This window comes from Erythrolamprus reginae, chromosome 5 (assembly GCF_031021105.1).
Source record: "Erythrolamprus reginae isolate rEryReg1 chromosome 5, rEryReg1.hap1, whole genome shotgun sequence".
Lineage (NCBI taxonomy): Eukaryota > Metazoa > Chordata > Lepidosauria > Squamata > Dipsadidae > Erythrolamprus > Erythrolamprus reginae.
Genome location: NC_091954.1, coordinates 113288668 through 113315593, shown reverse-complemented (window position 1 = coordinate 113315593; position 26926 = coordinate 113288668). Strand labels below are relative to the sequence as shown.

The 26926-nt window shown below is 40.1% G+C and overlaps 1 protein-coding gene across 1 annotated transcript; it reads right to left on the bottom strand.

The window, feature by feature from the left end:
- Positions 1 to 218: 218 nt before the first annotated feature.
- On the bottom strand, positions 219 to 24006 carry LOC139168544 (cytochrome P450 2J5-like). Its single transcript, XM_070754166.1, has 9 exons — positions 23836 to 24006; positions 19003 to 19165; positions 17836 to 17985; positions 12276 to 12436; positions 10147 to 10323; positions 7982 to 8123; positions 6218 to 6405; positions 3695 to 3836; positions 219 to 403 (listed from the first exon to the last, which is right to left on the bottom strand). Exons 1-9 carry the CDS (start codon positions 24004 to 24006, stop codon positions 219 to 221), a joined length of 1479 nt encoding a protein of 492 aa, XP_070610267.1.
- Positions 24007 to 26926: the final 2920 nt, after the last annotated feature.

Here is a 26926-nt window from a genome sequence, read left to right as displayed (position 1 = left end):
GACACTATTGAGTTCGGTAATGAGTTCCACACTTCGACAACTCAATTAGTTAGCATATCGTTCATACATGACCTTCTGATTGACATGGTTGGGTATGTTTGTGAACCTAACAATAGGCAGAAACTGTTTTGATGTACAATAAATGAATGAAAATGATTAAATTAAGTGACGATGCATATAGGAAATAGTTTTATGTTTTTTATGGTGTTTGTAAAGGTTTAAGCTTGTGTTGGAATAGCACATAGTTTGTAAGGGTGAGGATGCATTGTCGTCTTTGCAATAGGTTCTTCATTGAGTTCTTTCACTCCTTCAGGCAATTGGAAGCTGAAGGCCCTCAACAGGCTGGTCAGAAAGATGAAGATCTCAATTTTTGCCAGCTGTTGTCCCACACAGGAACGTAGACCTGTAGATGAGACAAAGCATGAATAAAGGAGATAATAATCTGTTCAACAGAGTATACACCATCATCATAAAACCATAGTAAGAACACACCTGAAATACTGCAACCAATTTTGGTCACCATATATTATTTATTTATTTATTTAATTCAAATTTTATGCTGCCCAATCCCAAAGAATTCAGGGCGGCTTACAATAAACAATATAAATACAATACAGTGGTACCTCTACCTAAGAATGCCTCTACTTACAAACTTTTCTAGATAAGAACTGGGTTTTTGCCTCTTCTCAAGAACCATTTTCCACTTACAAACCTGAGCCTCCAAAACTGTAACAGAAAAAGTTAGGGAGAAGCCTCCATGGGGCCTCTAAGAATTTCCTGGGAGGAAACGGGGGCAGAAAAGGCAGGGAGAAGCCTCTGTGGGGCCTCTCTAGGAGTCTCCGGGGAGGAAACAGGGCTGGAAAAGGTGGGGGGAAGCCTCTGTGGGGCCTCTCTAGGAATCTCCTGGGAGGAAACAGGGGTGGAAAAGGTGGGGAGAAGCCTCCATGGGGCCTCTCTAGGAATCTCCTGGGAGGAAACAGAGCCTCCACCCTCCCTGTGGTTTCCCCAATCACATGCATTATTTGCTTTTACATTAATTCCTATGGGAAAAATTGCTTCTTCTTACAAACTTTTCTGCTTAAGAACCTGGTCATGCAAAAAATTAAGTTCGTAAGTAGAGGTACCACTATACAATAAAAATAAAGTCGAATATAAAATCCAAAACAATAATTAGAAGGGTGATAGAACAGTCACAACAACATGCATACATACCATTCATACAATTTGGCCATGATGGTTGTTAGTTTATGGCCCCCAGGCCTGCTGGCAAAGCCAGGTCTTCGTGGCCTTACAGAAGGCCATTAGGGTGGGAGCAGTACGGACAACGAGGGGAAGTTGCTTCCATAGAGCTGGGGTGGCAGCAGAGAAGGCCCTCCACTGCAGTCCCGCCAACTTGCATTGCTTAGTCGACAGGACCTGAAGGAGGCCAACTCTGGGTGCTCTTACTGGTCACTAGGAGGTATGTGGCAAGAGACAATCTCGCAAATAGTCTGGCCCTGAGCCATGTAGGGCTTTATAGGTAATAACCAACACCTTGAATTATGCCCAGAGACTAATAGGAAACCAATACAGGTTGCGGAGCGTAGGTGTTATATGGGTGTACCGATGTACACCCATGATGTTCTGCCGGCGTGTCCCAACCGCCCATAATTACAGAAAGACACACACCACACGATAGAAGGAAAACCAAAAGTCTTTATCAACAGAAAAGCAGAAACAGCTCCCTTTTTAAATGTCAAAGGGATTTTCTGATACACACAAGGCACAGGTTAAATGCAATCCAATTTCTCACCAAATAACTGGGAAATTGAGTCCAATTCTAAAGTCCAGAAAGTCCACACACAGACTTGAACAGGGAAACAGCAAAAACCACGATCTTAATGAAACTATGAATCAGATAAACAGCCATGAGGCTAAACCAGGACACTGCTCTTTTATCTGTAGCACTAATTACAGCAGCTCCACCCAACCACAGGTGGCATCACTTATCTCCAGTAATAATCCTTCAGTTTTGCTCTCCTATGCATCACTATACGCATGCGTGGGTCTGTCATAAGTTTTTGTTCGGAATCCAGGGATGATAAGGATGATTGATCTCCTCCTGGGCTGTCTGCCAAACTCCCCTCTTCCCTGCTACTCATGCTTCCTTCGTCAGAGGAGCCTTCGTCGGGAGATTCTATCGGGAGCAGAACAGGCCTGTGGCATGGGGATGTTTCCTCCACATTCCTTGGGGCAGGAGCTGGGCCAGAGACAACCACAACACACGATAGCTCTCACAGCTGCATTCTGGACTATTTACAGTCTCTGAACACTCTTCAAGGGTAGCCCCATGAAGACCGCATTGCAATAATCAAGACGGGAGGTGATGAGGGCCGGGGTGACAGAGCCTCCTGGTTCAGGTAGGGCTGCAACTGGTGAACCAGGCGAACCTGGGTAAAAGTCCCCCTGGTCACAGCCGAGAGGTGGTGATCAAGGCTCAGCTGTGGATCCAGAAAAACACCCAAGTTTCAGAGCCCATCTGAGGGGGTCAGTGTCCCCCCCGCCCCCCGAACAATGGATGGACAGATCGAATGGTCCTTTGGAGTAAATGCCCACAGCCACTCGGTCTTGTCTGGGTTGAGCTTGAGCCTGTCAAAAAGACACTGAGTCTTTGGGAAAAGTTCAAAGAAGGGCAACTAAAATGATCAAAGGCCTGCAGATTAAACTATATCAAGAATGTCTGCAAGGAAGGAAGGAAGGAAGGAAGGAAGGAAGGAAGGAAGGAAGGAAGGAAGGAAGGAAGGAAGGAAGGAGAATATAATGAGATGGAGGGAGGGTCTGAGAGAAGTCCTACCTTACCACTTGGTCACCCCAGGTGTCCCCAACACAAGTGACATTGAGATGGCTATGCCCACTCTGGTCCCTCGTACAACCCTGATGCAGTCCTCAATAAAGTCAAATTTGACACCTCTGTTCTGTTCTGTTCTAGTCTATTCTCTACTCTACTCTACTCCATTCTGCTCTGCTCTACTCTACTCTTCTCTTCTCTACTCTATTCCACTCCACTCCACTCCACTCCACTCCACTCCACTCCACTCCTCTCCTCTCCTCTCCCCTCTCCTCTCCTCTCCTCTCCTCTCCTCTCCCCTCTTCTCTTCTCTACTCTACTCTACTCTATTCTATTATCTTAGGGATGTTTTCTTCCATTTAACTCTGTTAGCACCTACTTTATCAGGGGGATGATTTTAATTCAGGTCGTACTAGACGGTGCTCCATTTCAACTATAAAGCTATGCACCCATGAAAAGACTGATCTCATATGTATCTTTCCAGAGACTGCATACAAGAAGGAAGTCACTTTCTCACCTTCTGTCCAGCAACTTATTTCACGGTGCATCAGTATGTAATTGGACCACATTTGAGCTTTTTTTTTGGCCAGGGACTTAAATATTCATGCTCATCTTGTCTGTTCAGGAATGGTCCAGAATGTAAAGTTTGCCATGAGTCTTCCACAACTACTAGAAGAAATTGGGATTCATTGATTTCCTATTCAGAGCACAAGGATTTCAGGACAACTCAAGGGATGCAGTGGTGAGAATCTATAAGTTGTAAGCTGCCCAGAATCACTTGCTAATGTGATGGGTGAAATACAAACGTAATTAAAAAAAATAAATGAAATAGCAATTGGATAAACCACTTTGAGCTCATGCATTTACCTATTCCAAAGGGCAGAAACTCTTCTCGGTCAATGAATTTACCATCCTTATCTAAAAAATGTTTTGGATTGAATTTTTCAGGAGTCTCCCATTGTTCAGGGTCAAGGAGAACAGACCGCAGGTCTGGGATGATAAAGGTCCCCTGTAAATATATATATTTAAACAAAAAAAACACTTCATAATAATCAGCATGTCAATCCTTCTAATAATTATGATTTTAGAATTTTATATTTGGAAATCAGCCTTAAACAAAACACTTCATAAAAATCTCCATGTCATTCCTTCTAATAACTATGATTACACCAACCAATCAGATCACTGAAACATAATCACCCAATCTATTTGCTACATTCAAAACAAATCTCCACCCCCACACTATATACTAGGAAGAAATGACAATTGCTAACATTCCATTTTACAACAACACAAAGATTGGAACTTCAGCCTGATGATGGTGAATGTGATTTCGCCGAAACGTCGCATAGACATGCAAAACATTACACAGGGCAAAACCCGAACTCAGAACAATCTACATATATATATATATATATATATATATATATATATATATATATATTTGTTTTCGTAAATATATATATATATGCGCTTAACACAGAATGGTTTCATAAAGAAAACAGGCAAAGAAGTTCAAACAATATTGTTGTTAACAACAACAACAACAACAACAACAACAACAGAATTGGGCAGGACCTTGGAGGTCTTCTAGTCCAACCTACTATTTAGGCAGGAAGCCCTACACTACTTCAGACAGATGGTTATCCAATATCTTCTTAAACGCTTCCAGTGTTGGAGCATTCACATAATCTGGAGGTAAGTTATTCCACTGATTAATTGTTCTAACTGTCAGGAAATTTTTCCTTGGTTCTAAGTTGCTTCTGTCCTTGTTTAGTTTCTACCTATTGTTTGACTCCCTCAATTCCTGAGATATTGGGACACTGATATCATGTCTCCCCTAGTCCTTCTTTTCATTTAACTGGACTTACCCATTTCCTGTGACCATTCTTCATATACAGTGATACCTTGTCTTACAAACGCCTCGTCATACAAACTTTTCGAGATATAAACCCAGGGTTTAAGATTTTTTCCCCTCTTCTTACAAACTATTTTCACCTTACAAACCCACCGCCGCCGCTGGGATGCCCCACCTTAAGACTTCCGTTGCCAGCGAAGCACCTGTTTTTGTGCTGCTGGGATTCCCCTGAGGCTCCCCTCCATGGGAAACCCCACCTCTGGACTTCCGTGTTTTTGTGATGCTGCAGTGGAATCCCAGCAGTGCCAAAATGGGCGCTTCGCTGGCAACGGAATTCCGAAGGTGGGGTTTCCCAGCGAGGGAAGCCTCAGTGAAATCGCAGCATCGCAAAAACACAGAGGTCCGGAGGTGGGGTTTCCCATGGAGGGGAGCCTCAGGGGAATCCCAGCAGTGCAAAAATGGGCGCTTCGGCTGGCAAAAGGGGTGAATTTTGGGCTTGCACGCATTCATCACTTTTCCATTGATTCCTATGGGAAACATTGTTTCATCTTACAAACTTTTCACTTTAAGAACCTTGTCCCAGAACCAATTAAGTTTGTAAGACAAGGTATCACTGTATTTTAGCCTCTATTCTCCTAATCATCTTCGTTGCTCTTCTCTGCACTCTTTCTAAAGTCTCAACATCCTTTCTTATATCATGATGACCAAAACTGAATGCAGTTTTCCAAGTGTGACCTTACCAAGGTATTATAAAGTGGTATTAACACTTCATGTGATCTTGATTCTATCCCCCTGTTTATGCAGCCTAGAACTGTGTTGGCTATTTTGGCAGCTGCTGCACACTGCTGGCTCATATTTAAATGGTTGCCCACTAGGATTCCAAGCTCCCTCTCACAGTTACAACTGTTGTGTAAGGTACCACATATACTGTACCTGTGCATTTTATTTTTCTTGCCTAAATGTAGAACCTTACTTTTTTCACCATTGAATTTCATTTTGTTAGCTAGGGCCCAATGTTTAAGTCTATCAAGATCCTTCTGTATCTTGAGCCTACCTTCTGGAGTGTTGTCCATTCCTGCCAGGTTGGTGTCATCTGCAAATTTGATGAGTTCCCCATCTATAATGAAACCCTTGCACATAACCTGCCTTTATGGATCTGTGTTTGTTCATTTTTTGTGGCTGCTCAACAGTTTAACTTCCTTTCTCATAAGTAAAGTCTAAAAGTCTTGAAGAAGGAGACAAAGAAACATGGCTATACATACCGGTAACTATAATTCTGATTCTAAGTCCAGACCTTAATTCTTATCATCTTCCCAGGATAAATATAACACATTTAAGGTTCTAATTTTAAAATCAGAGAAATCTTTGGATTTAAACCCATAATTCATCCCTCCAAAATGTTTGCTATTCTTGCTTATTTAATTTTGCATGACTAATTGGCACTTCCTGCATAGATACCTTCTGTCCAAGTGCCCTACTCTCCTTTTCCTTCATATTGGGCTATTGCAATGCAACCTGAACATGTTTCTCACCTTTGGAATGTCATATCCCCTCATCACCACATCCTTTGTGTTTTGCCTGGGAACCCCATATAGCAAGACATATTTTAGACGCTGCATTTCATGGATCACAGCATTGGTGTAAGGCAGCTTCTTCTGATCCTGGTAGGAAATTGATCCCGAGGAACCAAACACATCTTCAATCTCTTTCTGGATTTTCTCTAGAAAATAATAATAATAATAATAATAATAATAATAATAATAATAGTGGAAAAAGAAGCTTCATGGTTTTTTATTTATTTATTTTATTTATTTTATTTTATTTTATTTTATTTTATTTTATTTTATTTTATTTTATTTTATTTTATTTTATTTTATTTTATTTTATTTTATTTTATTTTATTTTATTTTATTTTATTTTATTTTATTTATTTTATTTTATTTTATTTTATTTTATTTTATTTTATTTTATTTTATTTTATTTTATTTTATTTTATTTTATTTTATTTTATTTTATTTTATTTTATTTTATTTTATTTTATTTTATTTTATTTTATTTTATTTTTTATTTTATTTTTTTATTTTTATTTATTTTTATTCATTCATTCATTCATTCATTTATTTATTTATTTATTTATTTATTTATTGGATTTGTATGCCGCCCCTCTCCACAGACTCGGGGCAGCTAACAACAATGATAACAACAGCATGTAGAAATCCAATTAATAAAACAACTAAAAACCCTTATAATAAAACCAAACATACACACAAACATACCATGCATAACTTGTAATGGCCTAGGGGGAAGGAATATCTTAACTCCCCCATGCCTGGCGGCATAAATGAGTCTTGAGTAGTTTATGAAAGACAGGGAGGGTGGGGGCAGTTCTGATCTCCCGGGGGAGTTGGTTCCAGAGAGCCAGGGTCGCCACAGAGAAGGCTCTTCCCCTGGGGCCCGCCAAATGACATTGTTTAGTCGACGGGACCCGGAGAAGGCCAACTCTGTGGGACCTTATCGGTCACTGGGATTCATGCGGTAGCAGGCGGTTCCGGAGGTATTCTGGTTCGAGTTAATGATACAGCCACGCATGCGGAGAGCGATGCATAGGCAACAACAACTGAGAGATTATTATCAAAGAAAATGAGGCCACCTGTGGTTGGGTGGGGCTGTGGTAATTAGTGAGGCTGCTATAAAAAGCAGCCTGTGGGTTTGGCCATTGTGGAGGATTATCTGATCGTTGTGTTTCATGACTGCTTTGCTGACTTTGACCTTTTGTGTGCTGATTTTCCCCCGCTTTGAAACTAAACCAGAGCAAAGTGTGTGTCACTTTGTGAAAGAAGACGGACTATGAATTGCCTCACAGCTGCAAGCTAAGTATCACAGAACTGATAAGGGACTTGTACCAATTACCAGTTTGTTTGGAGACGAGTGCTCTTTGCTATACCAAAAGAGGGCTTGGTTTAAGTGAATTTTCATTATAAAGAACATTGTTTTGAATTTTCAAACGTGTGTGTGTCTGAAATTTGTACCTGTGAATTTTTGGGAGGATTCTACCAGAGAGCCCGACAGAACACTTTCATTGGGGTGTTACATGGCACCTTGATACCTTTTACGTTTTCATTTAATCATGTTAAGATCATGTTCATAATTCAGGAATCCACTAAGGAAAATTACTATGAAGAATAGATTCAGTTCATCATTCAACCGCCTTTGCTATTTTAAATACTTCCAAATAATTCCTCTGTGTTTTAAAACCTGAGACTGACCCTTGTTCCCATAATCCAGATTTCACTCACCTTGAATGTCAAGATGATTTGTCAAGAGCAGCAGAGCCCACCTCAGAGTAGCGAAGGTTGTCTCTGTTCCAGCAGCAAAAAAATCAAAAATACACTGAGACAGGTTCTCTTCATTGTAGGTGGAGTTGGTGTCATTCCTGCTCTGATGTTTGAAAGAGAAAATGAAAATTACCATGAATTCTATGTAGCTAGACTCACAACTGATATTGACTGGAGAGAAGATTTGATAAAAAGTCAATTTTCAATGTGACACCAGAGTGTTAAGTACCTGATTTTTTTAAACTTTAATATGAATATTGACTTTTTTCCCTTCCTCCCCCCTCTTGCTGAACAAAGCTGTGCTGGATCACTGGAAGTTTTAAATGAATCACAGTGCCATCTAGTGGAAAAAGTTGGAATGTAAAATTGAAAACAGCTGGGGGTTTCTTGTTTGTGTGATAAAGTAACCTTTTTATCTGCTTTGGTCTAAGAAAGAGAGTCTTTTTGATGTTCATATGCTGTCTGGGTTTGGAGTATCGGTTTATACATCTATTTGGAGTAACAGACCCTTTTTTCTCCCCACCCCCTTTGAACTTTGTAGCTTGTTGAAAGGATTAAGGCAGGAAGAACCTGAAAAATGACAAATACAGTGATCCCTCGATTATCGCGAGGGTTCCGTTCCAAGACCCCTCGCGATAATCGATTTTTCGCGATGTAGGGTTGCGGAAGTAAAAACACCATCTGCGCATGCGCGCCCTTTTTCCATGGCCGCGCATGCGCAGATGGTGGAGTTTGCGTGGGCGGCGGGGAAACCCGGATCTTCGTCTGCTCGCTGCTGCTGCGGCCGCCCAGCAGCTGATCTGCTCGGCGGCAGCAGCGAGGAACCGAATCGGGCTTCCCCCTTTGCCTGGGCGGCGGGAAAACCCCGATCTTCGTCTGCTCGCTGCTGCTGCAGCAGCAGCGAGCAGACGAAGATCCGGCTTTCCCCGCCGCCCATGCAAAGGGGAAACCCCGGCTCCTCGCTGATGCCCCCACTCGCCCGCCCGCCGCCCGCCGCCCGCCAGCAAGAGGGGGAGAGATAGAGAAAGAGAGAGAAGGAAAGAGATGAGAGAGGGAGTAAGAGAGTGTGAGAGAGGAAGAAGCAAGATAGAGAAAGAGAGAGAGAAAGAAAGATGAGAAAGGAAGGAAGAGAGTGACGTCATCGGGTGGGAAAAATCGCGATATAGCGTTTCACGAAGATCGAGATCGCGAAAATCGAGGGATCACTGTATAATATTTTGAATTAATGAGTGTCTTTTTCTTTTTTTTAGTCTCTTATAACAAAACAAATCTCCCCCCCCCCAATCTCTTTTATTTTTAATTTCTAAGATCTAAGACTGGCAGATAGGGGGAGGGGAGTTTAAAGAAAAGAAGAATAACAGAAATATAAAATAGGTGCAAAATAGGATATTAATTTATGACTGATTGGATAAAAATGTATAATTATGTTTATACTGACTATTTTAACCTCTACCCAAGAACACCTCTATGTAAGAACCTTTTTTAGATAAGAACCAGGTGTTCAAGATTTTTTTGCCTCTTCTCAAGCACCATTTTCTACTTACAAACCCGAGCCTATGAAATTGTAACTGGAAAAAGAAGGGAGAAGCCTCCATGGGGCCTCTCTACAAATCTCCTGGGAGGAAACAGCCGGAAAAGGCGGGAAGAAGCCTCCATGGGGCCTCTCTACGAATCTCCTGGGAGGAAATAGGGCCAGAAAAGTTGGGGAGAGGCCTCCATGGGGCCTCTCTAGGAATCTTCTGGGAGGAAACAGGGCCTCCACCTTCCCTGTGGTTTCCCCAATTGTACACATTATTTGCTCTTATATTGATTGCTGCGGAAAAATTGCTTCTTATTACTTTCTACTTAAAAACCTGGTCACGGAACGAATTAAGTTCGTAAGCAGAGGTACCACTGTACATGCATTGATGTATATATGGAAAATATGCAGAAAAAAATTAAAAAATACCACCTTCACATCTAACAAAACCAGAGTTACAACATATTTCTCATTTAAAAGCATAACATATTCACAATGGGAACTGAATAAGAAGGAAAGAAAAAACCAAGATGAAGTGAAGTATCTCTGCCTGTTTATTTACAGCAATAATGTATTGCCTGTATATTGAACCACAATAAACTCATACCTTCTCCATCTGAAAAAGATAGTAATCAATGAAATCTTGTGGCTCATGCAGGGAGTTAGATTCCTTGTGTTTCTCTACTTCCTGCTTTGCAAATGCAAGGATAATATCCACAGAAGCCAGGGCTTCCTTGTGAGGGCCTGGGAGGTGCTTCATTAATTGTGGGAACAAATCATACATCTAACAGGGAGAGAAGAGGGAAAGTTATTTATTCCCCATCACAAGTAAAGCAGGGAAGTGTAAAACATATCATAAGCCTTGAGTCACTGCATGCCCACAAGAGAATGCCTTGAATGCTTTTCTTTGCTCTCACAAATTTTCCTGGACCATTAGATTCTTGTAGAGAACTTAAGCTTCCAAATAAACCTTCACGCTCATTTGAACTGCCTGAATATCCTGATTTCCCTGGTGCTTGACAGGAGGGTAGGCATGACTTATGGTTTGAAGCTATGGAAAGCTTGAGAGGGATATTCCAAGCTATTAAATGGACTGAAATAGTCAATAGTGTTGGGCGAACCGAACTCGCAAAGTCCGGGTTCGTATCGAACTTTGCAAGGTTTAGTATACTGAACCTGAACCCAAATTTTTGCAAAAGTTCGGCAAAAGTTCGGGTTCAGGAGAGTGCCAGGAAGCGCTGCCACCCAGCTGTCACCTTCCTGAACAGCTGAGGCGCATCCCGGCATTTTCCCGAACCCGAACCCAAACTTTTGCCGAACTTCCGAGTTCGACATTCGGGAGACCGTCGAGAAGCGCCCCGGCTGTTTCTGAAGGTGACAGCTGGGCGGCGGCACTTCCCAGCGCTCTCCTGAACACCGAACCTGGAAGTTCAGCAAAAGTTTGGGTTTGGGTTCAAGTTCAGGTTTTGGAGAATGCCGGGAAGCGCCCCCACCCGGCTGTCACCTTCAGAAACAGTCAGGGAGCTGTACGACTTTAATAACCGAGTAGTTGATGAATGGAATTCACTACCTGACTCTGTAGTATCATCACCTAACCCCCAAAAATTTACCCTTAGACTATCCATTGTTGACCACTCCCAATTCCTAAGAGGTTGGTAAGGGGCATGCATAAGTGCACCAGCGTGCCTTCCATCCCCTGTGTGTTTCTCTTTTACTAGTATCATGTATATAAATATTGTTATATCTTTGTATACCACCAATACGTACTTGACAAAACAAACAAATAAAATAATAAATAAATAAATAAATAAATAATCAGGCACTAAGTCAATTAGGTGACCTTTAGTCATTCTTTAGGAAATGGACAATGTTAAATTACTTCCAAAATCTTGACAAGAAATCTGCAGAAACTTATCCAGGGTCTTGTCAGGAGTCAAGATTCACTGAAACAACACACAAACACAAACACAGAGAGAGAGAGAGAGAAGAAGAAGAAGAAGATTAAGGAGAAGGAGAAGAAGAGAAGGAGAATGAGAAGAAAAGGAGGAGGAGAAGGAGAAGAAGAAGAAGAAGAGAAGGAGAAGGAGAAGAAAAGGAGGAGGAGAAGGATAAGAAGAAGAAGAGAAGGAGGAGGAGAAGAGAAGGAGAAGAAAAGGAGAAGGAGAAGGAGAAGAAGAAGAAGAAGAAGAAGAAGAGAAGGAGAAGAAGAAGAGAAGGGGAAGGAGAAGAAAAGGAGGAGAAGGAGGAGAAGAGGAGGAGGAGAAGAAAAGGAGGAGGAGAAGAAGAAGATTAAGGAGAAGGAGAAGAAGAGAAGGAGAAGGAGGAGAAAAGGAGGAGGAGAAGGGGGAGAAGAAGAGAAGGGGAAGAAGAGAAGGAGAAGAAAAGGAGGAGGAGAAGATGAAGAAGAAGAAGAGAAGGAGAAGGAGAAGAAGAAGAAAAGGAGAAGGAGAAGAGAAGGAGAAGGAGAAGAAAAGGAGAAGAAGAAGAAGAGGAGGAGGAGAAGGAGAAGAAAAGGAGGAGAAGAAGAAGAAGAAGAGAAGGAGAAGGAGAAGAAAAGGAGGAGGAGAAGAAGAGGAGGAGGAGGAGGAGGAGGAGGAGGAGGAGGAGGAGAGATGAGAGGATTTCCAAAACGTCCTGCATGATGTCCATTTTAGGATTCCATGAAAATAATGGTGGAAACATAGTTTGCTTAGTGGAAGGAGATTGTTGCTTCATTAGTAGAAAAAAACGACTTACCGCATGAAAAGAGTCACCAAAGAATTTAAAAATAATTTGAAGGGCTTGAAGCAGCTTCTGGAACTCTTCATCTTCTGCAGAAAACTGATGTCCAAAACTCAAAGCACATATGACGTTAGAAACTGCATTTAGCATTGAAAATGAAGGGTCAAATGGTTGCCCTGCAAAGGAAGGTATTTTATAATAAATCCAGTCTCTCCTATTAACCAAACCCCCAAAACTTTTCCCTTAAACTATCCACTGTTGACCTCTCCCATTTCCTAAGAGGTCAGTAAGGGGCATGAATAAGTACACCAGCATGTCTACTATCCCCGTCCTAATGTTTCCCTCTTATTAGTACCAATCTCATGTATATAAACAACATTGTAACTGTTTTGGTCTGGCTGGCTGTTCCAAGAATACGCTCTTTACAGGCTTATAATTTTCAAAATAACACTTCTTTATTTTACTTTCTCCCACATTGGAATTCGTCAGTATATCTCCGGCATGCAAAATGCATTCCAAACTTTCAGGCAAACTCCAGAGTCATAATTCTTTCTAAATTAACAGGCTGGTGACTTCAAACATCTCCTTATCTCTGGGTCAGGTTAACGCTACTTAAAAACAGTTTTATTATGCAAAGCAAAGACTCACTTATCTGGAGAAATGGCAAAAGCATCCATCTTGTTTATTTCACTTTGAAGAAAGCATCCATCTCTTCCGGTCAATTCCGGATGTGAGGTAATTAATTAATTAAACACTTGGAATATTATTTCACAACCTCTTTCCTCCCAAGTTCTTCCCTCCTTTTCTCTGGCTTTCTAAATTTGTCTTTTAACCAAGGACTATCTGCTACACCCCCGTTATCTGAAGATACTGGTGCCTGGTGCACCAGTTGCGACCCTATTTGGACCGGGAGTCACTGCTCACAGTCACTCATGCCCTCATCACCTCGAGGCTCGACTACTGCAATGCTCTCTACATGGGGCTACCTTTGAAAAGTGGTCGGAAACTTCAGATCGTGCATAATGCAGCTGCGAGAGCAGTCATGGGCTTCCCCAAATATGCCCATGTTACACCAACACTCCGCAGTCTGCATTGGTTGCCGATCAGTTTCCGGTCACAATTCAAAGTGTTGGTTATGACCTATAAAGCCCTTCATGGCACCAGACCAGATTATCTCAGGGACCGCCTTCTGCTGCACGAATCCCAGCGACCAGTTAGTTCCCACAGAGTGCGTCTTCTCCGAGTCCCGTCAACTAAACAATGTCATTTGGCGGGACCCAGGGGAAGAGCCTTCTCTGTGGCAGCCCCGGACCTTTGGAACCAACTCCCCCCAGAGATTAGAATTGCCCCCACCTTCCTTGCCTTTCGTAAGCTTCTTAAAACCCACCTCTGCCGTCAGGCATGGGGGAACTGAGATATTCTTTCCCCCTAGGCCTTTACAATTTACGCATGGTATGTCTGTATGTATGTTTGGTTTTTATAATAAGGTTTTTTTTAGTTATTTTAGTATTGGATTGGATTGTTACATGCTGTTTTTATCATTGTTGTTACCCGCCCCGAGTCTATGGAGAGGAGCGGCATACAAATCCAATAAATAAATTAAATAAATAAATAAGTATCACTATGCGTATTATCGTCTGATGGAATTTCTATTAAATTCTCATTGCCACCATCCTCTCCTACCTCTCTTAAATCAGTGTAATAGACAACTTTTATGTTTTCGTCTTCTGAATCTGACATTTCCACAGGCTGACAGGGAACATTCATAACAATATCTATGTATACTACCAATACATACTTGACAACAAACAAACAAACAAACAAACAAACAAACCTATTTGTACAAGAATCAGGATCATCCCAACCAAATGGTTGTTCAGTCTATTTTTAAAACTTCCCGTGCTAGTGGACCTATAACCATAGAGGCAAGCTCTTCTGCTGATTAATCAGCCCCGCTGTCAGAAAATTGCAGTACTCCTTATTTCTAGGTTGGTTCTTTCATTGACAAGCTTCTACCCATTGCTTTTTGTCCTGCCCTTTGGTGGCCTAAAGAATAAGTCAAAAGCCTCTTCTTTGTGACAGCCCCTCAACTACTGGAAGACAGTTATCATCTTCCTGCTGATCCTCCTCTACTATATGTTGTGAGTGGTCCACAACCAGGTCACTTAGTCACAGATTCTGAGGAGGATGAACCAGGTCCATCTTGGTACCCTAGGCCAGTGTTCTTGACTACTGAGTCGGAGAGTGAGCTGGAACCTGAGGAACCTCCAGGGACTGCAGAAACCCCGGGGATGGTAAGATCTGAGTCAGAGGAGGAGGGAGACATTGGGGATCAGGAGCCCCCATTAGATGCCTGGGTCAGAAGGTCAAGAAGCAGACAGGAATATCTTTATGGGAAAAAGTGCAGAAAGTGAATCTATCAAAGAAAGTCTAGTCATTTATAGTTATAGGAAACAGTTGACCACGCCCAGTCTGTATATAAGGGAGGGTTTCTGGGTAAAGAGGCATGGAGTTTCAATGTTTGTCATGGTGGAGGACTTAGATCCGGAGTTCCAGAACTGCTGTGCTGAGAAACTGTTCTGGCTCCTTTAAGAGTCATGCAGAGATGCCAAGAAAAGTGTGTGATTTATAGATCTTATCTAAAGGAAGAATGTGCTAATTAGCTCTGCCTTTAAGCTGCCGGCTGTTTGTTATGGCCAATTGGAGCAAGGCCTCTGCCAACATGAACTGATAAATCTGCTCCTGTCTGTACAAAGCATATTTAACTATATAAAAGTGTTTGAATTGAACCCTTTGTTTGTGGAAGACCCAAAGCAGAACACTATAGATTAGACATATCTAAATTCCACAGCTGTTCATCATATTATTTAACCTCCAGATGTTTTGTTGTTTTCTCTCTACACTTTCCAGGGGTTAGGCTGTTTGGCAATTTGGTTGCAAAAATTTCATCACTATTTGAAAAGACATCATCAGTGCATTTTGAATTGTGCTCCTCTATCAGACCAGAAATCTTTGAATATGTTTTTAGAAGGTGCAAATTAGCCTGAATGTTGTTTGTCCAGATAGTTCTGAGTCATGGTCTAATTTGGACCATTTGGGTGGATGTTCTTGCTGGACTTTAGCCTTTGGTTTTAAAATACCATATGTAATGATGCAGATTAAGATTAGAGTTGTTTATCTGGGTTCTTCTGAGTCATGGTCTGGTTTGAGTGGCTGGCTGTTGTTACTAAGACATAGTCAGATTTCTTGAGGGCTGATGGGTTATAATTTTGTTGCTGTGCAATAGGGTGCCTATTTGTTCATTTTAAATGCTACTTTTGGGGTCGTGGTTGACACAGTTCTTTCGTTCTCAGCCATTGGTAGACGGAGTAGATGTCAATGTGTCTGTTTATTGACTTATTGGTGGAAAACTTTCCAGGGTCACAAGAGGGAGTCAAGCTATTCTGCAAAGTAGCTGAGAATAAGACATGAAGCAATGGATGAAAACTAATCCAGGAGAGAAGTAACCTTGAACTAAGAAGAAATTTCCATTGTTCCATTGTTCCATTGCTATACTATTTTTATTATTGTTGTGAGCCGCCCTGAGTCTTCGGAGAGGGGCAGCATACAAATCTAATAAATTGAAATTGAATTGAATTTCCTAACAATGAGAACAATTAACAATAACAATAACAATAACAATAACAATAACAATTAACAATAACAATTAACAATTAACAATTAACAATAACAATAACAATAACAATAACAATAACAACAACAACAACAATAACAACAATAACAACAATAACAATAACAATAACAATAACAATAACAATAACAATAACAATAACAACAACAACAACAATAACAATAATAATAATAATAATAATAATAATAATAATAATAATAATAATAATAATAATGTACCAGAAAATCCCTTTGACATTTAAAAAGGGAGCTGTTTCTGTTTTTCTGTTGATAAAGACTTTTGGGTTTTCCTTCTATCGTGTGGTGTGTTAGTGAAGATTGGACTTAATCCCTGGATAGTTCAATGGATTTGCAGCTGGCTGAAGCATAGACATCAGAGAGTTATTGTTAATGGCGAGTATTCTGAGCAGAGTCAGGTTACAAGCGGTGTGCCACAAGGGTCTGTTCTGGGTCCTATTCTTTTTAATATGTTTGTGAGTGACATAGGGGAAGGTTTGGTAGGGAAAGTTTGCCTATTTGCCGATGACTCTAAAGTGTGCAATAGGGTTGATATTCCTGGAGGGGTCTGTAATATGGTAAATGATTTAGCTTTACTAGATAAATGGTCAAAGCAATGGAAACTGCAGTTTAATGTTTCCAAATGTAAAATAATGCACTTGGGGAAAAGGAATCCTCAGTCTGAGTATTGTATTGGCAGTTCTGTGTTAGCAAATACTTCAAAAGAAAAGGATTTAGGGGTAATGATTTCTGACAGTCTCAAAATGGGTGAACAGTGCAGTCAGGCGGTAGGGAAAGCAAGTAGGATGCTTGGCTGCATAGCTACAGGTATAACAAGCAGGAAGAGGGAGATTATGATCCCGCTATATAGAATGCTGGTGAGACCCCATTTGGAATACTGTGTTCAGTTCTGGAGACCTCACCTACAAAAAGATATTGACAAAATTGAACGGGTCCAAAGACGGGCTACAAGAATGGTGGAAGGTCTTAAGCATAAAACGTATCAGGAAAGACTTAATGAACTCAATCTGTATAGTCTGGAGGACAGAAGGAAAAGGGGGGACATGATCGAAACATTTAAATATATTAAAGGGTTAAATAAGGTTCAGGAGGGAAATGTTTTTAATAGGAAAGTGAACACAAGAACAAGGGGACACAATCTGAAGCTAGTTGGGGGAAAGATCAAAAGCAACATGAGAAAATATTATTTTACTGAAAGAGTAGTAGATCCTTGGAACAAACTTCCAGCAGACGTGGTAGATAAATCCACAGTAACTGAATTTAAACATGCCTGGGATAAACATATATCCATCCTAAGATAAAATACAGAAAATAGTATAAGGGCAGACTAGATGGACCAGGAGGTCTTTTTCTGCCGTCAGACTTCTATGTTTCTATGTTTCTATGTTTCTATGGTGTGTGTCTTTCTGGACTAATTACCCTGTAATTACGGGCGGTTGAGACACGCCAGCAGAACAGGTATAAGGTTTCCTACCTAAGCAGGAGGTTGGATTAGAAGTAGTCCAAGGTTCTTTCCAATGAAGACTTTACACATACAGACTGAGACTGGAGACCACACCAAGCTTAGCTCTTTGCACATGCTCAGTAGCACTGTTTTTCTCATTGGTTGACTAAGCTATCACATGACTCTGTGAGCTCATGAATATTCCAACCATAATCCATGGTTTCTTCTATTTTCTGATTGGAGTTTCCTGTTTCCTGTTATAGTAATATGGTTGAGCTGTAAAGCACATGGTGACTGTTATCGTTCTTTGCTCTCTGTGGTACTTTACCAAAAATAGAATTTCTAAAAAAAAATATTTAAAATGCTCAGAATGAAAAAGATTTCGGCAGAAGGGGATTTGAATCACTACCCCAAACAACATACCTTTTGTTTCTCTAAAGATCTCAACCAATATCTGAGCTGCATCTTCTATCTGATGCTCAATGCTTTTCTTCCCCAGGCCCAGCTTCCGCAGAGAAGTAATACCAATGTGTCGCTGCTGTTTCCAGGTATGGCCATTGGAGAATAAAATTCCTGAGGGTGTCAGTAGACAATGGTAAGTGATTCCTTATAACATTCATGTTTTTTTTTAAAAAAAACCAATTAGGTCCAGTTCTTACCAAACATCTATCCAAATGTGGCTTAGAAATTAAATTAAATTAAATTAAATTAAATTAAATTAAATTAAATTAAATTAAATTAAATTAAATTAAATTAAATTAAATTAAATTAAATTAAATTAAATTAAATTAAATTAAATTAAATTAAATTAAATTAAATTAAATTAAATTAAATTAAATTAAATTAAATTAAATTAAATTAAATTAAATTAAATTAAATTAAATTAAATTAAATTAAATTAAATTAAATTAAATTAAATTAAATTAAATTAAATTAAATTAAATTAAATTAAATTAAATTAAATTAAATTAAATTAAATTAAATTAAATTAAATTAAATTAAATTAAATTAAATTAAATTAAATTAAAGTAAAGTAAAGTAAAGTAAAGTAAAGTAAAGTAAAGTAAAGTAAACTAAACTAAACTAAACTAAACTAAACTAAACTAAACTAAACTAAATTAAATTAAATTAAATTAAATTAAATTAAATTAAATTAAATTAAATTAAATTGCTACGAGGGGCAATTCTAAGGGCATTGCAAGAAAAATATCGGCAAAAATCGCCAAAATCTTGCTCGCAAACCTTTCCTCACATGAGATTTCTCTGGCTGTGCATGCATAGAAATGAAATCTCACACTGACAGGCACATAATGCCTGCCTGGCACAAATGCACCCACGAAGGCTGAAGATGGCGCACCAGTAGTGCCAAAGATGGCAGTCTTTCACTGATATGAATGTAATAGTCCAGATAGCAAGTTATTGACATCTATAATATTTTGGAGTAAAGTGAATTAAGCAATATTTCTTTTGCTTGTCACCTTCATGTAAATCATTTTGTTTACTACATCTTACTCTTGTTTCCCCCTGTGCTGTGCATAATGTTACCACAAATTAGACGACTTTGATGGCTATTAAGGTAGAATTTCTTACCCCTTCCTTTCCCAAAATCATTCAAGAAAGGGTCATCTAGTCGATCAGATAATTCTTCTGGGAAGCTGGTCATTTCTTCTTTCACAGCTTTGAACCCCGAGAGAACTACCATAAGTTGTTGCCCATACCACAAGCGGTATATATTTCCATGTCGTTTTACAGGCTGTCAAGTGAATCAAAGTTGAGAAATGTTACAAATCAGATACATGAATTATTCCCATTTAATGCTGTATATGCCATGTGTTATTTTAAAGAATATCTTCGAGACTGCCTTCTGCCGCACGAATCCCAGCGACCAATTAGATCCCACAGAGGTGGCCTTCTCCGGGTCCCATCGACGAAACAATGTCGTCTGGCGGGATCCAGGGGAAGAGCCTTCTCTGTGGCGGCCCCGACCCCCTGGAATCAAATCCGCCCAGAAATTAGGATTGCCCCCAACCTCCTTGCCTTTTGCAAACTCCTTAAAACTCACCTCCGTCATCAGGCATAGGGAAATTGATTCCCCTGGGCCGTTTCCACTTTACGTATGGTTTGCATGAGATGTATGATTGTTTTTTATATTAAGGGTTTTAAATTGTTCTTAACCATTGGATTTGTACTGTTGTGTTGTTGTGAGCCGCTCCGAGTTCCCGGAGAGGGGCGGCATACAAATCTAATTAATAATAATAATAATAATAATAATAATAATAATAATAATAATAATAATAATAAATTTGTTCTCTGTGAAGCAACTATAAACAAGTCTTTTTTTAAAAAAAGGTTTATTTATTGATTTTTACATATATTTCTTAAAATAGATCTGGTTCATGTTTGTCATTTACAAATCATAATCCATTCTATTGTATTCCTCATTAACACCTATATATTCCAGAAGATAGAATAGGTATAGTAAGCAAAATAAATGAGTAATAGGTAATTGGATAGACATAACAAGTAGGTACAGAAGTGGATACGTGAAAAGGTATTACTACATATCCACTTAATTTTGTATTCCCTTACATGTTGTCTATCTCATGTATAAGTATTTATCTATTTTATGAACACCACTACATTGTATCATTCAGCCCCATTATTTTATATTTCTCGGTGAAGCAACTATAATCCCAGCGGCCAATTAGGTCCCACAGAGTGGGCCTTCTTCGGGTCCCGTCGATGAAACAATGTTGTCTGGTGGGATCCAAGGGGAGAGCCTTCTCTGTGGCGGCCCCGGCCCTCTGGAACCAACTCCCCCCAGAGATTAGGACTGCCCCCACCCTCCTCGCCTTTCGTAAGTTATTAAAAACTCATCTTTACCGCCAGGCATGGGGATACTAACACACACACCAATTGTCAAGGCTGGTGTATGGTTTGATTGGTTGTGTGATTATTTTATTTTATTATAAGGGTTTTAAATTGCATTTTAAAATTGGATTTGTACACTGTTTATGTTGTTGTGAGCCGCCCCAAGTCCTTGGAGAGGGGCGGCATGCAAATCTAATAAATTATTATTATTATTATTATTATTATTATTATTATTATTATTATTATTATTCTGTCAGTACAACACAGCAAACGAGATCACTATGCTGGATTTCGTGTTTCATCACCAGTTGGGCGCTTCCCAAGCACCTAGGACTGCGTGATATAGCGGCAAATTATGTTTGCTGATCTCAGTAAAGCCTTTTGCAATTGACAGGTGGAGATTTTGTCAATTCCAATGGTTTTCAAATGTCCACTGAGATCCTTTGGTACTGCGCCCAGCGTGCCAAGTACCACTGGGACCACTTTCACTGGCTTATGCCAGAGTCGTTGCAGCTCGGTTTTTAGATCTTCGTATTTCACTAATTTCTCTAGCTGCTTCTCCTCAATTCTGCTGTCTCCTGGGATTGCGATGTCGATGATCCATACTTTCTTTTTCCCCACGATCACAATGTCTGATGTGTTATGCTTCAGAATTCGGTCAGTCTGAAGTCGGAAGTCCCACAGTAGTTTTGCTTGATCATTTTCAACCACTTTTTCAGGCTTATGATCCCACCAGTTCTTTGCCATTGGTAAATGGTAGTTCCGGCACAAGTTCCAGTGGATCATCTGTGCCACAGCATCATGTCTATGCTTGTAGTCAGTCTGTGCGATCTTTTTGCAGCAGCTGAGTATGTGATCGATTGTTTCATCTGTTTCTTTACAGAGTCTGCACTTTGGTTCGTCTGTTGATTATTATTATTATTATTATTATTATTATTATTATTATTATTATTATATGCCCATGTTATACCAACACTCCACAGTATGCATTGGTTGCCGATCAATTTCCAGTCACAATTCAAAGTGATGGTTATGAGGCGAAACAGATAATATATGCTGCTAAAGCCTCAAAAGAGGAAGAAATAGCAAAATCTGTAAAGAAGGGGGATAAAACCTTCTTCAGATATATTAGTGATAGGAAGAAGAAAAACTGCAGCATCACAAAGCTTAGTACCGGGAATAATACATGCATTGATGGGAATAAGGAGATCGCTGACCATTTCAATAGCTACTTCTGTTCAGTTTTCTCAAAAGACACCTTACAAAATAATACTATAGAGGGATATAGCATTGCTTCCAGCTGTACGGATTCAGCTCCAGTGATCTTAGAAGCCGATGTCTTAGAAGAACTTGAAAGATTAAAGATAAATAAGGCAATGGGTCCAGATGGCATCCACCCCAGAGTTCTTAAAGAACTCAGATCTGTCATTGCTACCCCCCTGACTGATTTGTTTAACCAATCCCTGTTAACAGGAGATGTTCCTGAGGATTGGAGAATGGCCAGTGTTGTGCCTATCCACAAGAAGGGCAGTAGAGAAGAAGCTGGTAACTACAGGCCAGTTAGCTTGACATCAGTTGTAGTTAAAATGATGGAGACTCTACTGAAAAAGAGGATAAATCAGCATCTAAAAAACAACAACTTATTGGACCCAAATCAGCATGGCTTTACTGAAGGCAAATCATGTCAGACTAAACTCATTGAGTTCTTTGACTATGTCACAAAGGTGTTGGATCAAGGTGGTGCCGTGGATATTGCCTACCTGGACTTCAGCAAAGCCTTTGATATGGTTCCACATAAAGAGCTGATAGATAAATTAGTGAACATTGGACTTACTCCCTGGATAGTTCAGTGGATTTCAAGCTGGCTGAAGCATAGACATCAGAGAGTTATTGTTAATGGCGAGTATTCTGAGCAGAGTCAGGTTACAAGCGGTGTGCCACAAGGGTCTGTTCTGGGTCCTATTCTTTTTAATATGTTTGTGAGTGACATAGGGGAAGGTTTGGTAGGGAAGGTTTGCCTATTTGCCGATGACTCTAAAGTGTGCAATAGGGTTGATATTCCTGGAGGGGTCTGTAATATGGTAAATGATTTAGCGTTACTAGATAAATGGTCAAAGCAATGGAAACTGCAGTTTAATGTTTCCAAATGTAAAATAATGCACTTGGGGAAAAGGAATCCTCAATCTGAGTATTGCATTGGCAGTTCTGTGTTAGCAAAAACTTCAGAAGAGAAGGATTTAGGGGTAGTGATTTCTGACAGTCTCAAAATGGGTGAGCAGTGTGGTCGGGCGGTAGGAAAGGCAAGTAGGATGCTTGGCTGTATAGCTAGAGGTATAACAAGCAGGAAGAGGGAGATTGTGATCCCCTTATATAGAGCGCTGGTGAGACCACATTTGGAGTACTGTGTTCAGTTCTGGAGACCTCACCTACAAAATGATATTGACAAAATTGAACGGGTCCAAAGAAGGGCTACAAGAATGGTGGAAGGTCTTAAGTATAAAACGTATCAGGAAAGACTTAATGAACTCAATCTGTATAGTCTGGAAGACAGAAGGAAAAGGGGGGACATGATCGAAACATTTAAATATGTTAAAGGGTTAAATAGGGTTCAGGAGGGAAGTGTTTTTAATAGGAAAGTGAACACAAGAACAAGGGGACACAATCTGAAGTTAGTTGGGGAAAAGATCAAAGGCAACATGAGAAAATATTATTTTACTGAAAGAGTAGTAGATCCTTGGAACAAACTTCCAGCAGACGTGGTTGGTAGATCCACAGTAACCGAATTTAAACATGCCTGGGATAAACATATATCCATTGTAAGATAAAATACAGGAAATAGTGTAAGGGCAGACTAGATGGACCATGAGGTCTTTTTCTGCCGTCAGTCTTCTATGTTTCTATGTTTCTATGACCTTTAAAGCCCTTCATGGCATTGGACCAGAATGTCTCCGAGACTGCCTTCTGCCGCACGAATCCCAGCAACCGATTAGGTCCCACAGAGTGGGCCTTCTCCGGGTCCCGTCAACTAAACAAGGTCGGTTGGCGGGCCCCAGGGGAAGAGCCTTCTCTGTGGTGGCCCCGACTCTCTGGAACCAGCTCCCCCCCAGAGATTAGAACTGCCCCTACCCTCCTCGCCTTTCACAAACTCCTTAAAACCCACCTTTGTCGTCAGGCATGGGGGAACTGAGATATCTCCCCCAGGCCTATACAATTTATGTATGGTATGCTTGTGTGTATGTCTGTTTAATAATGGGTTTTTAAAAATATTTTAAATCGTAAATTATTAGATTTGTTATAAACTGTTTTTATTGTGTTGTGAGCCGCCCCGAGTCTACGGAAAGGGGCGGCATACAAATCTAATAAATATTATTATTATTATTATTTATTATTATTATTATTATTATTATTATTATTATTATTATTATTATTATTATTATTATTATTATAAAGAAGTCTTACCTGGATGTCGTGGCACGATTAATTATACCATAATTTTGGAATAAAGAAAACAATTGAGAACTATCGTGATTACTACTGGTTAGAAGTAAATACCTTACGGAAGTAATCTTCACGGAGCCAAAGCCCAACGGCGAAGAAAGTCCCAATCAGAGGCAGAGTCAAAGGACCAGGAGGCAAATTTCTTTGGGTCCAAAATTGTTTCAGGAAGAAGAGAATCAACAAAGCAAGTAGCAAAACAAACAAAATTGTCCCTATCATCATCATTGTTCTGCTAGTTCTTTTTCTTTGATGATCACTAGTAGATTTAGAGATGGTTCTATCCTTTAGTCTGGTGCTTTTTGTTCTTCCTCCTGTTTTATCGATGGGAATGAATAGCAAGGCGTGTTTTGATCATTAGTTTTAATATCACTGGCAGTTTGTCAACAAATTATATTAATTCACATGAAGGATGTTCTTCTCTCTGACCACGAGTCACTCAAATAATAATTTAATTTTTTTTAAAAATCTAGGACCATATAATTCAAATATGTCCTTCACATGAGAGTGTGCCAGCATTATTTGAAAATCCTGATGAAATTAAGATAAAAATCATGGTGTCCCATTTATCCATGAAATGTAACCTAATACACAGAAAAATCTTGTTGGGGCGCAAAGATATTATCTAGTCCAGGATTATATCTCATACTTACCGTTCCAAGCCCAGCATCAGGACTATATCCATGAGAAACCTCACTCAACTTTGCTTGCAAATAAGGGAACATCTTCATGAAGTCCTCATACTCTTGAACACCATCTATGGTTGCTCTGCAGCTTCGGTGGTGCAGTGGTTAAAGTTCAGTACTGCAAGCTACTGTTGCTGATCACCAGCTGTCGAGCAGTTTGGCAGATCGAATCTATTTATTTATTTGTTTGTTTTTTTGTTTGTTTGTTTGTATGTTTGTGTGTTTGTTTGTTTGTTTGTTTATCTATCTATCTATCTATCTATCTATCTATCTATTTATTTATTTATTATTTATTATTTATTAGAACGCCTCTTCTAACAAACTTTTCAAGATACGAACTTGTGTTTAATATTTTTTTGCCTCTTCTTCCGAACTATTTTCACCTTACAAACCCAAGCCGCTGCTGCTGGGATGAAGGGGTTTCTTTCCCCCCCTTTTTTTAAGAAAGAAAAGGGAGGGGCGGCTTGGAGGGGGAAAGACTTTGCATTAACAAAAATAGAACAGCGTGCTTGCAGAGGCACTGAAAGGGTGTCTTTTGAAAAAAGAAAAGGGAGGGGCGATCCCCTTGCCTTTCTTCCTTCCCACTCACCCTTTAGCCTAGCCTTGCTTCTTCCACCCGCCCCCTTAGGCTGCTCCTCCCTACCCTCTGTTCGCCTCCCTTCTAAAGTTTGGGATTTTCCTGAAGGATTTGCACGCATTATTTGCTTTTACATTGATTCCTATGGGAAACATTGTTTCGTCTTATAAACTTTTCACCTTACGAACCTCCTCCTGAAACCAATTAAGTTCGTATTATGAGGTACCACTGTATATCTATATACACATGGTAAAATGCATGATGAAGGTTATAGAGGAGATACTCATAGTAAAATATATCTAAGAAATAATAGAAAAGAAGGTATAGTAATAGAACATATCAATGAAAGAATAGAAGAAGAGATATAGGAATAGAAGAAAGGAATAGGAGATATAGGACAGGGGACGGAAGGCACTCTAGTGCACTTGTACTCGCCCCTAATGAGTTCCACGCTTCGACAACTCGGTTACTGAAGTCATATTTTTTTACAGTCTCATTTGGAGCGGTTAATATTAAGTTTAAATCTGTTGTGTGCTCTTGTGTTGTTGTGGTTGAAGCTGAAGTAGTCGCCGACAGCCAGGACGTTGCAGCATATGATCTTGTGGGCAATACTTAGACCGTTTTAAAGGCGTCTTAGTTCTAGGCTTTCTAGGCCCAGGATTGAAAGTCTAGTCTCGTAGGGTATTCTGTTTCGAGTGGAGGAGTGAATCTCAGTAGGCTCAAGGATGACTCAGCCTTCCATCCTTCCAAGGTCAGTAAAATGAGGACCCAGATTGTTGGGGCCAATAGGCTGACTCTTGTAAACCACTTAGAGAGGGCTGCAAAGCACTGTGAAGTGGTATGTAAGTCTAAATGCTATTATTAATGCTATTGCTATTTTGCAACCGAAACAAGTGTAACCACCATGCTATAAAGGAAAGGCTGTTCTAATAGATTCAGCAGTAGCTGTTATTGATAGAAAGGCGACCTGAATCCATGCAGTAAATTATAGGTAGAGCGCAGTGGGTGTTTAGAAATACCTATTTAAAAAACGATGTCAACAATCCAGCTGCTTAATCCTTGATTACCTCCTGGAACTGATTCTTGCTAAAGCTCTACAAGGAACAATTGCCCAACTCTGAAGCCTCATTAAACCCAATAGGTTCTTGTTGGCTTCATTAGCAATCTAGCCATCCTTTGTGGTATTGTGTTTTGCCTTGTGACCCAATACTTTTATTATGCTTTTTATTCCTTACCACCAAACTACTGATTGCCTTGCTAAGCCTCATTCTGAAGAGCATAGCCTGAAAGACGTACCTTTGAAAGACTCACATCTGCTCTTGTTCCTGGGATCCAGATGTTTTCATTTTCCCCTTATGTACACTGCAGAACTCTAAGAGTGACTCAGGTTTCACTGGGTTCCCAGGGTCATTACACAATTATCCATTCATGGGACTTCCTTTAGGGCAGTGATGGCGAACCTATGGCACGGGTGGCACTCGGAGCCATATCTGCTGGTACGCGAACTGTTTATTTATTTATTTATTGGATTTGTATGCCGCCCCTCTCTGGAGACTCGGGGCAGCTAACAGCAACAATAAAGCAGTGTACAATAGTAGTCTGATGTTAGAAATAATTAAAAGCCCATTAATATTAAAAAAAACCAAACATACATACATACATACCATGCATAGAATTATAAAGGCATAGGGGGAAGAGGGTCTCAATTCCCCCATGCCTGATGGCAGAGGTGGGTTTTAAGCAGCTTACAAAAGGCAAGGAGGGTGGGGGCAATTCTAATCTTTGGGGGGAGTTGGTTCCAGAGGGCCGGGGCCGCCACAGAGAAGGCTCTTCCCCTGGGTCCCGCCAAGTGACATTCTTTAGTTGACGGGACCTGGAGAAGATC

Coding starts and splice junctions, on each gene's coding strand:
- LOC139168544 (XM_070754166.1), bottom strand. CDS start 24,006: ATGATGATGATAGGGACAATTTTGTTTGTTTTGCTACTTGCTTTGTTG. Junction 3,837..6,217: donor GGGGATATGACATTCCAAAG/GTGAGAAACATG, acceptor ATATATTTACAG/GGGACCTTTATCATCCCAGA. Junction 404..3,694: donor GTTTCTGCCCTTTGGAATAG/GTAAATGCATGA, acceptor TCTCATCTACAG/GTCTACGTTCCTGTGTGGGA.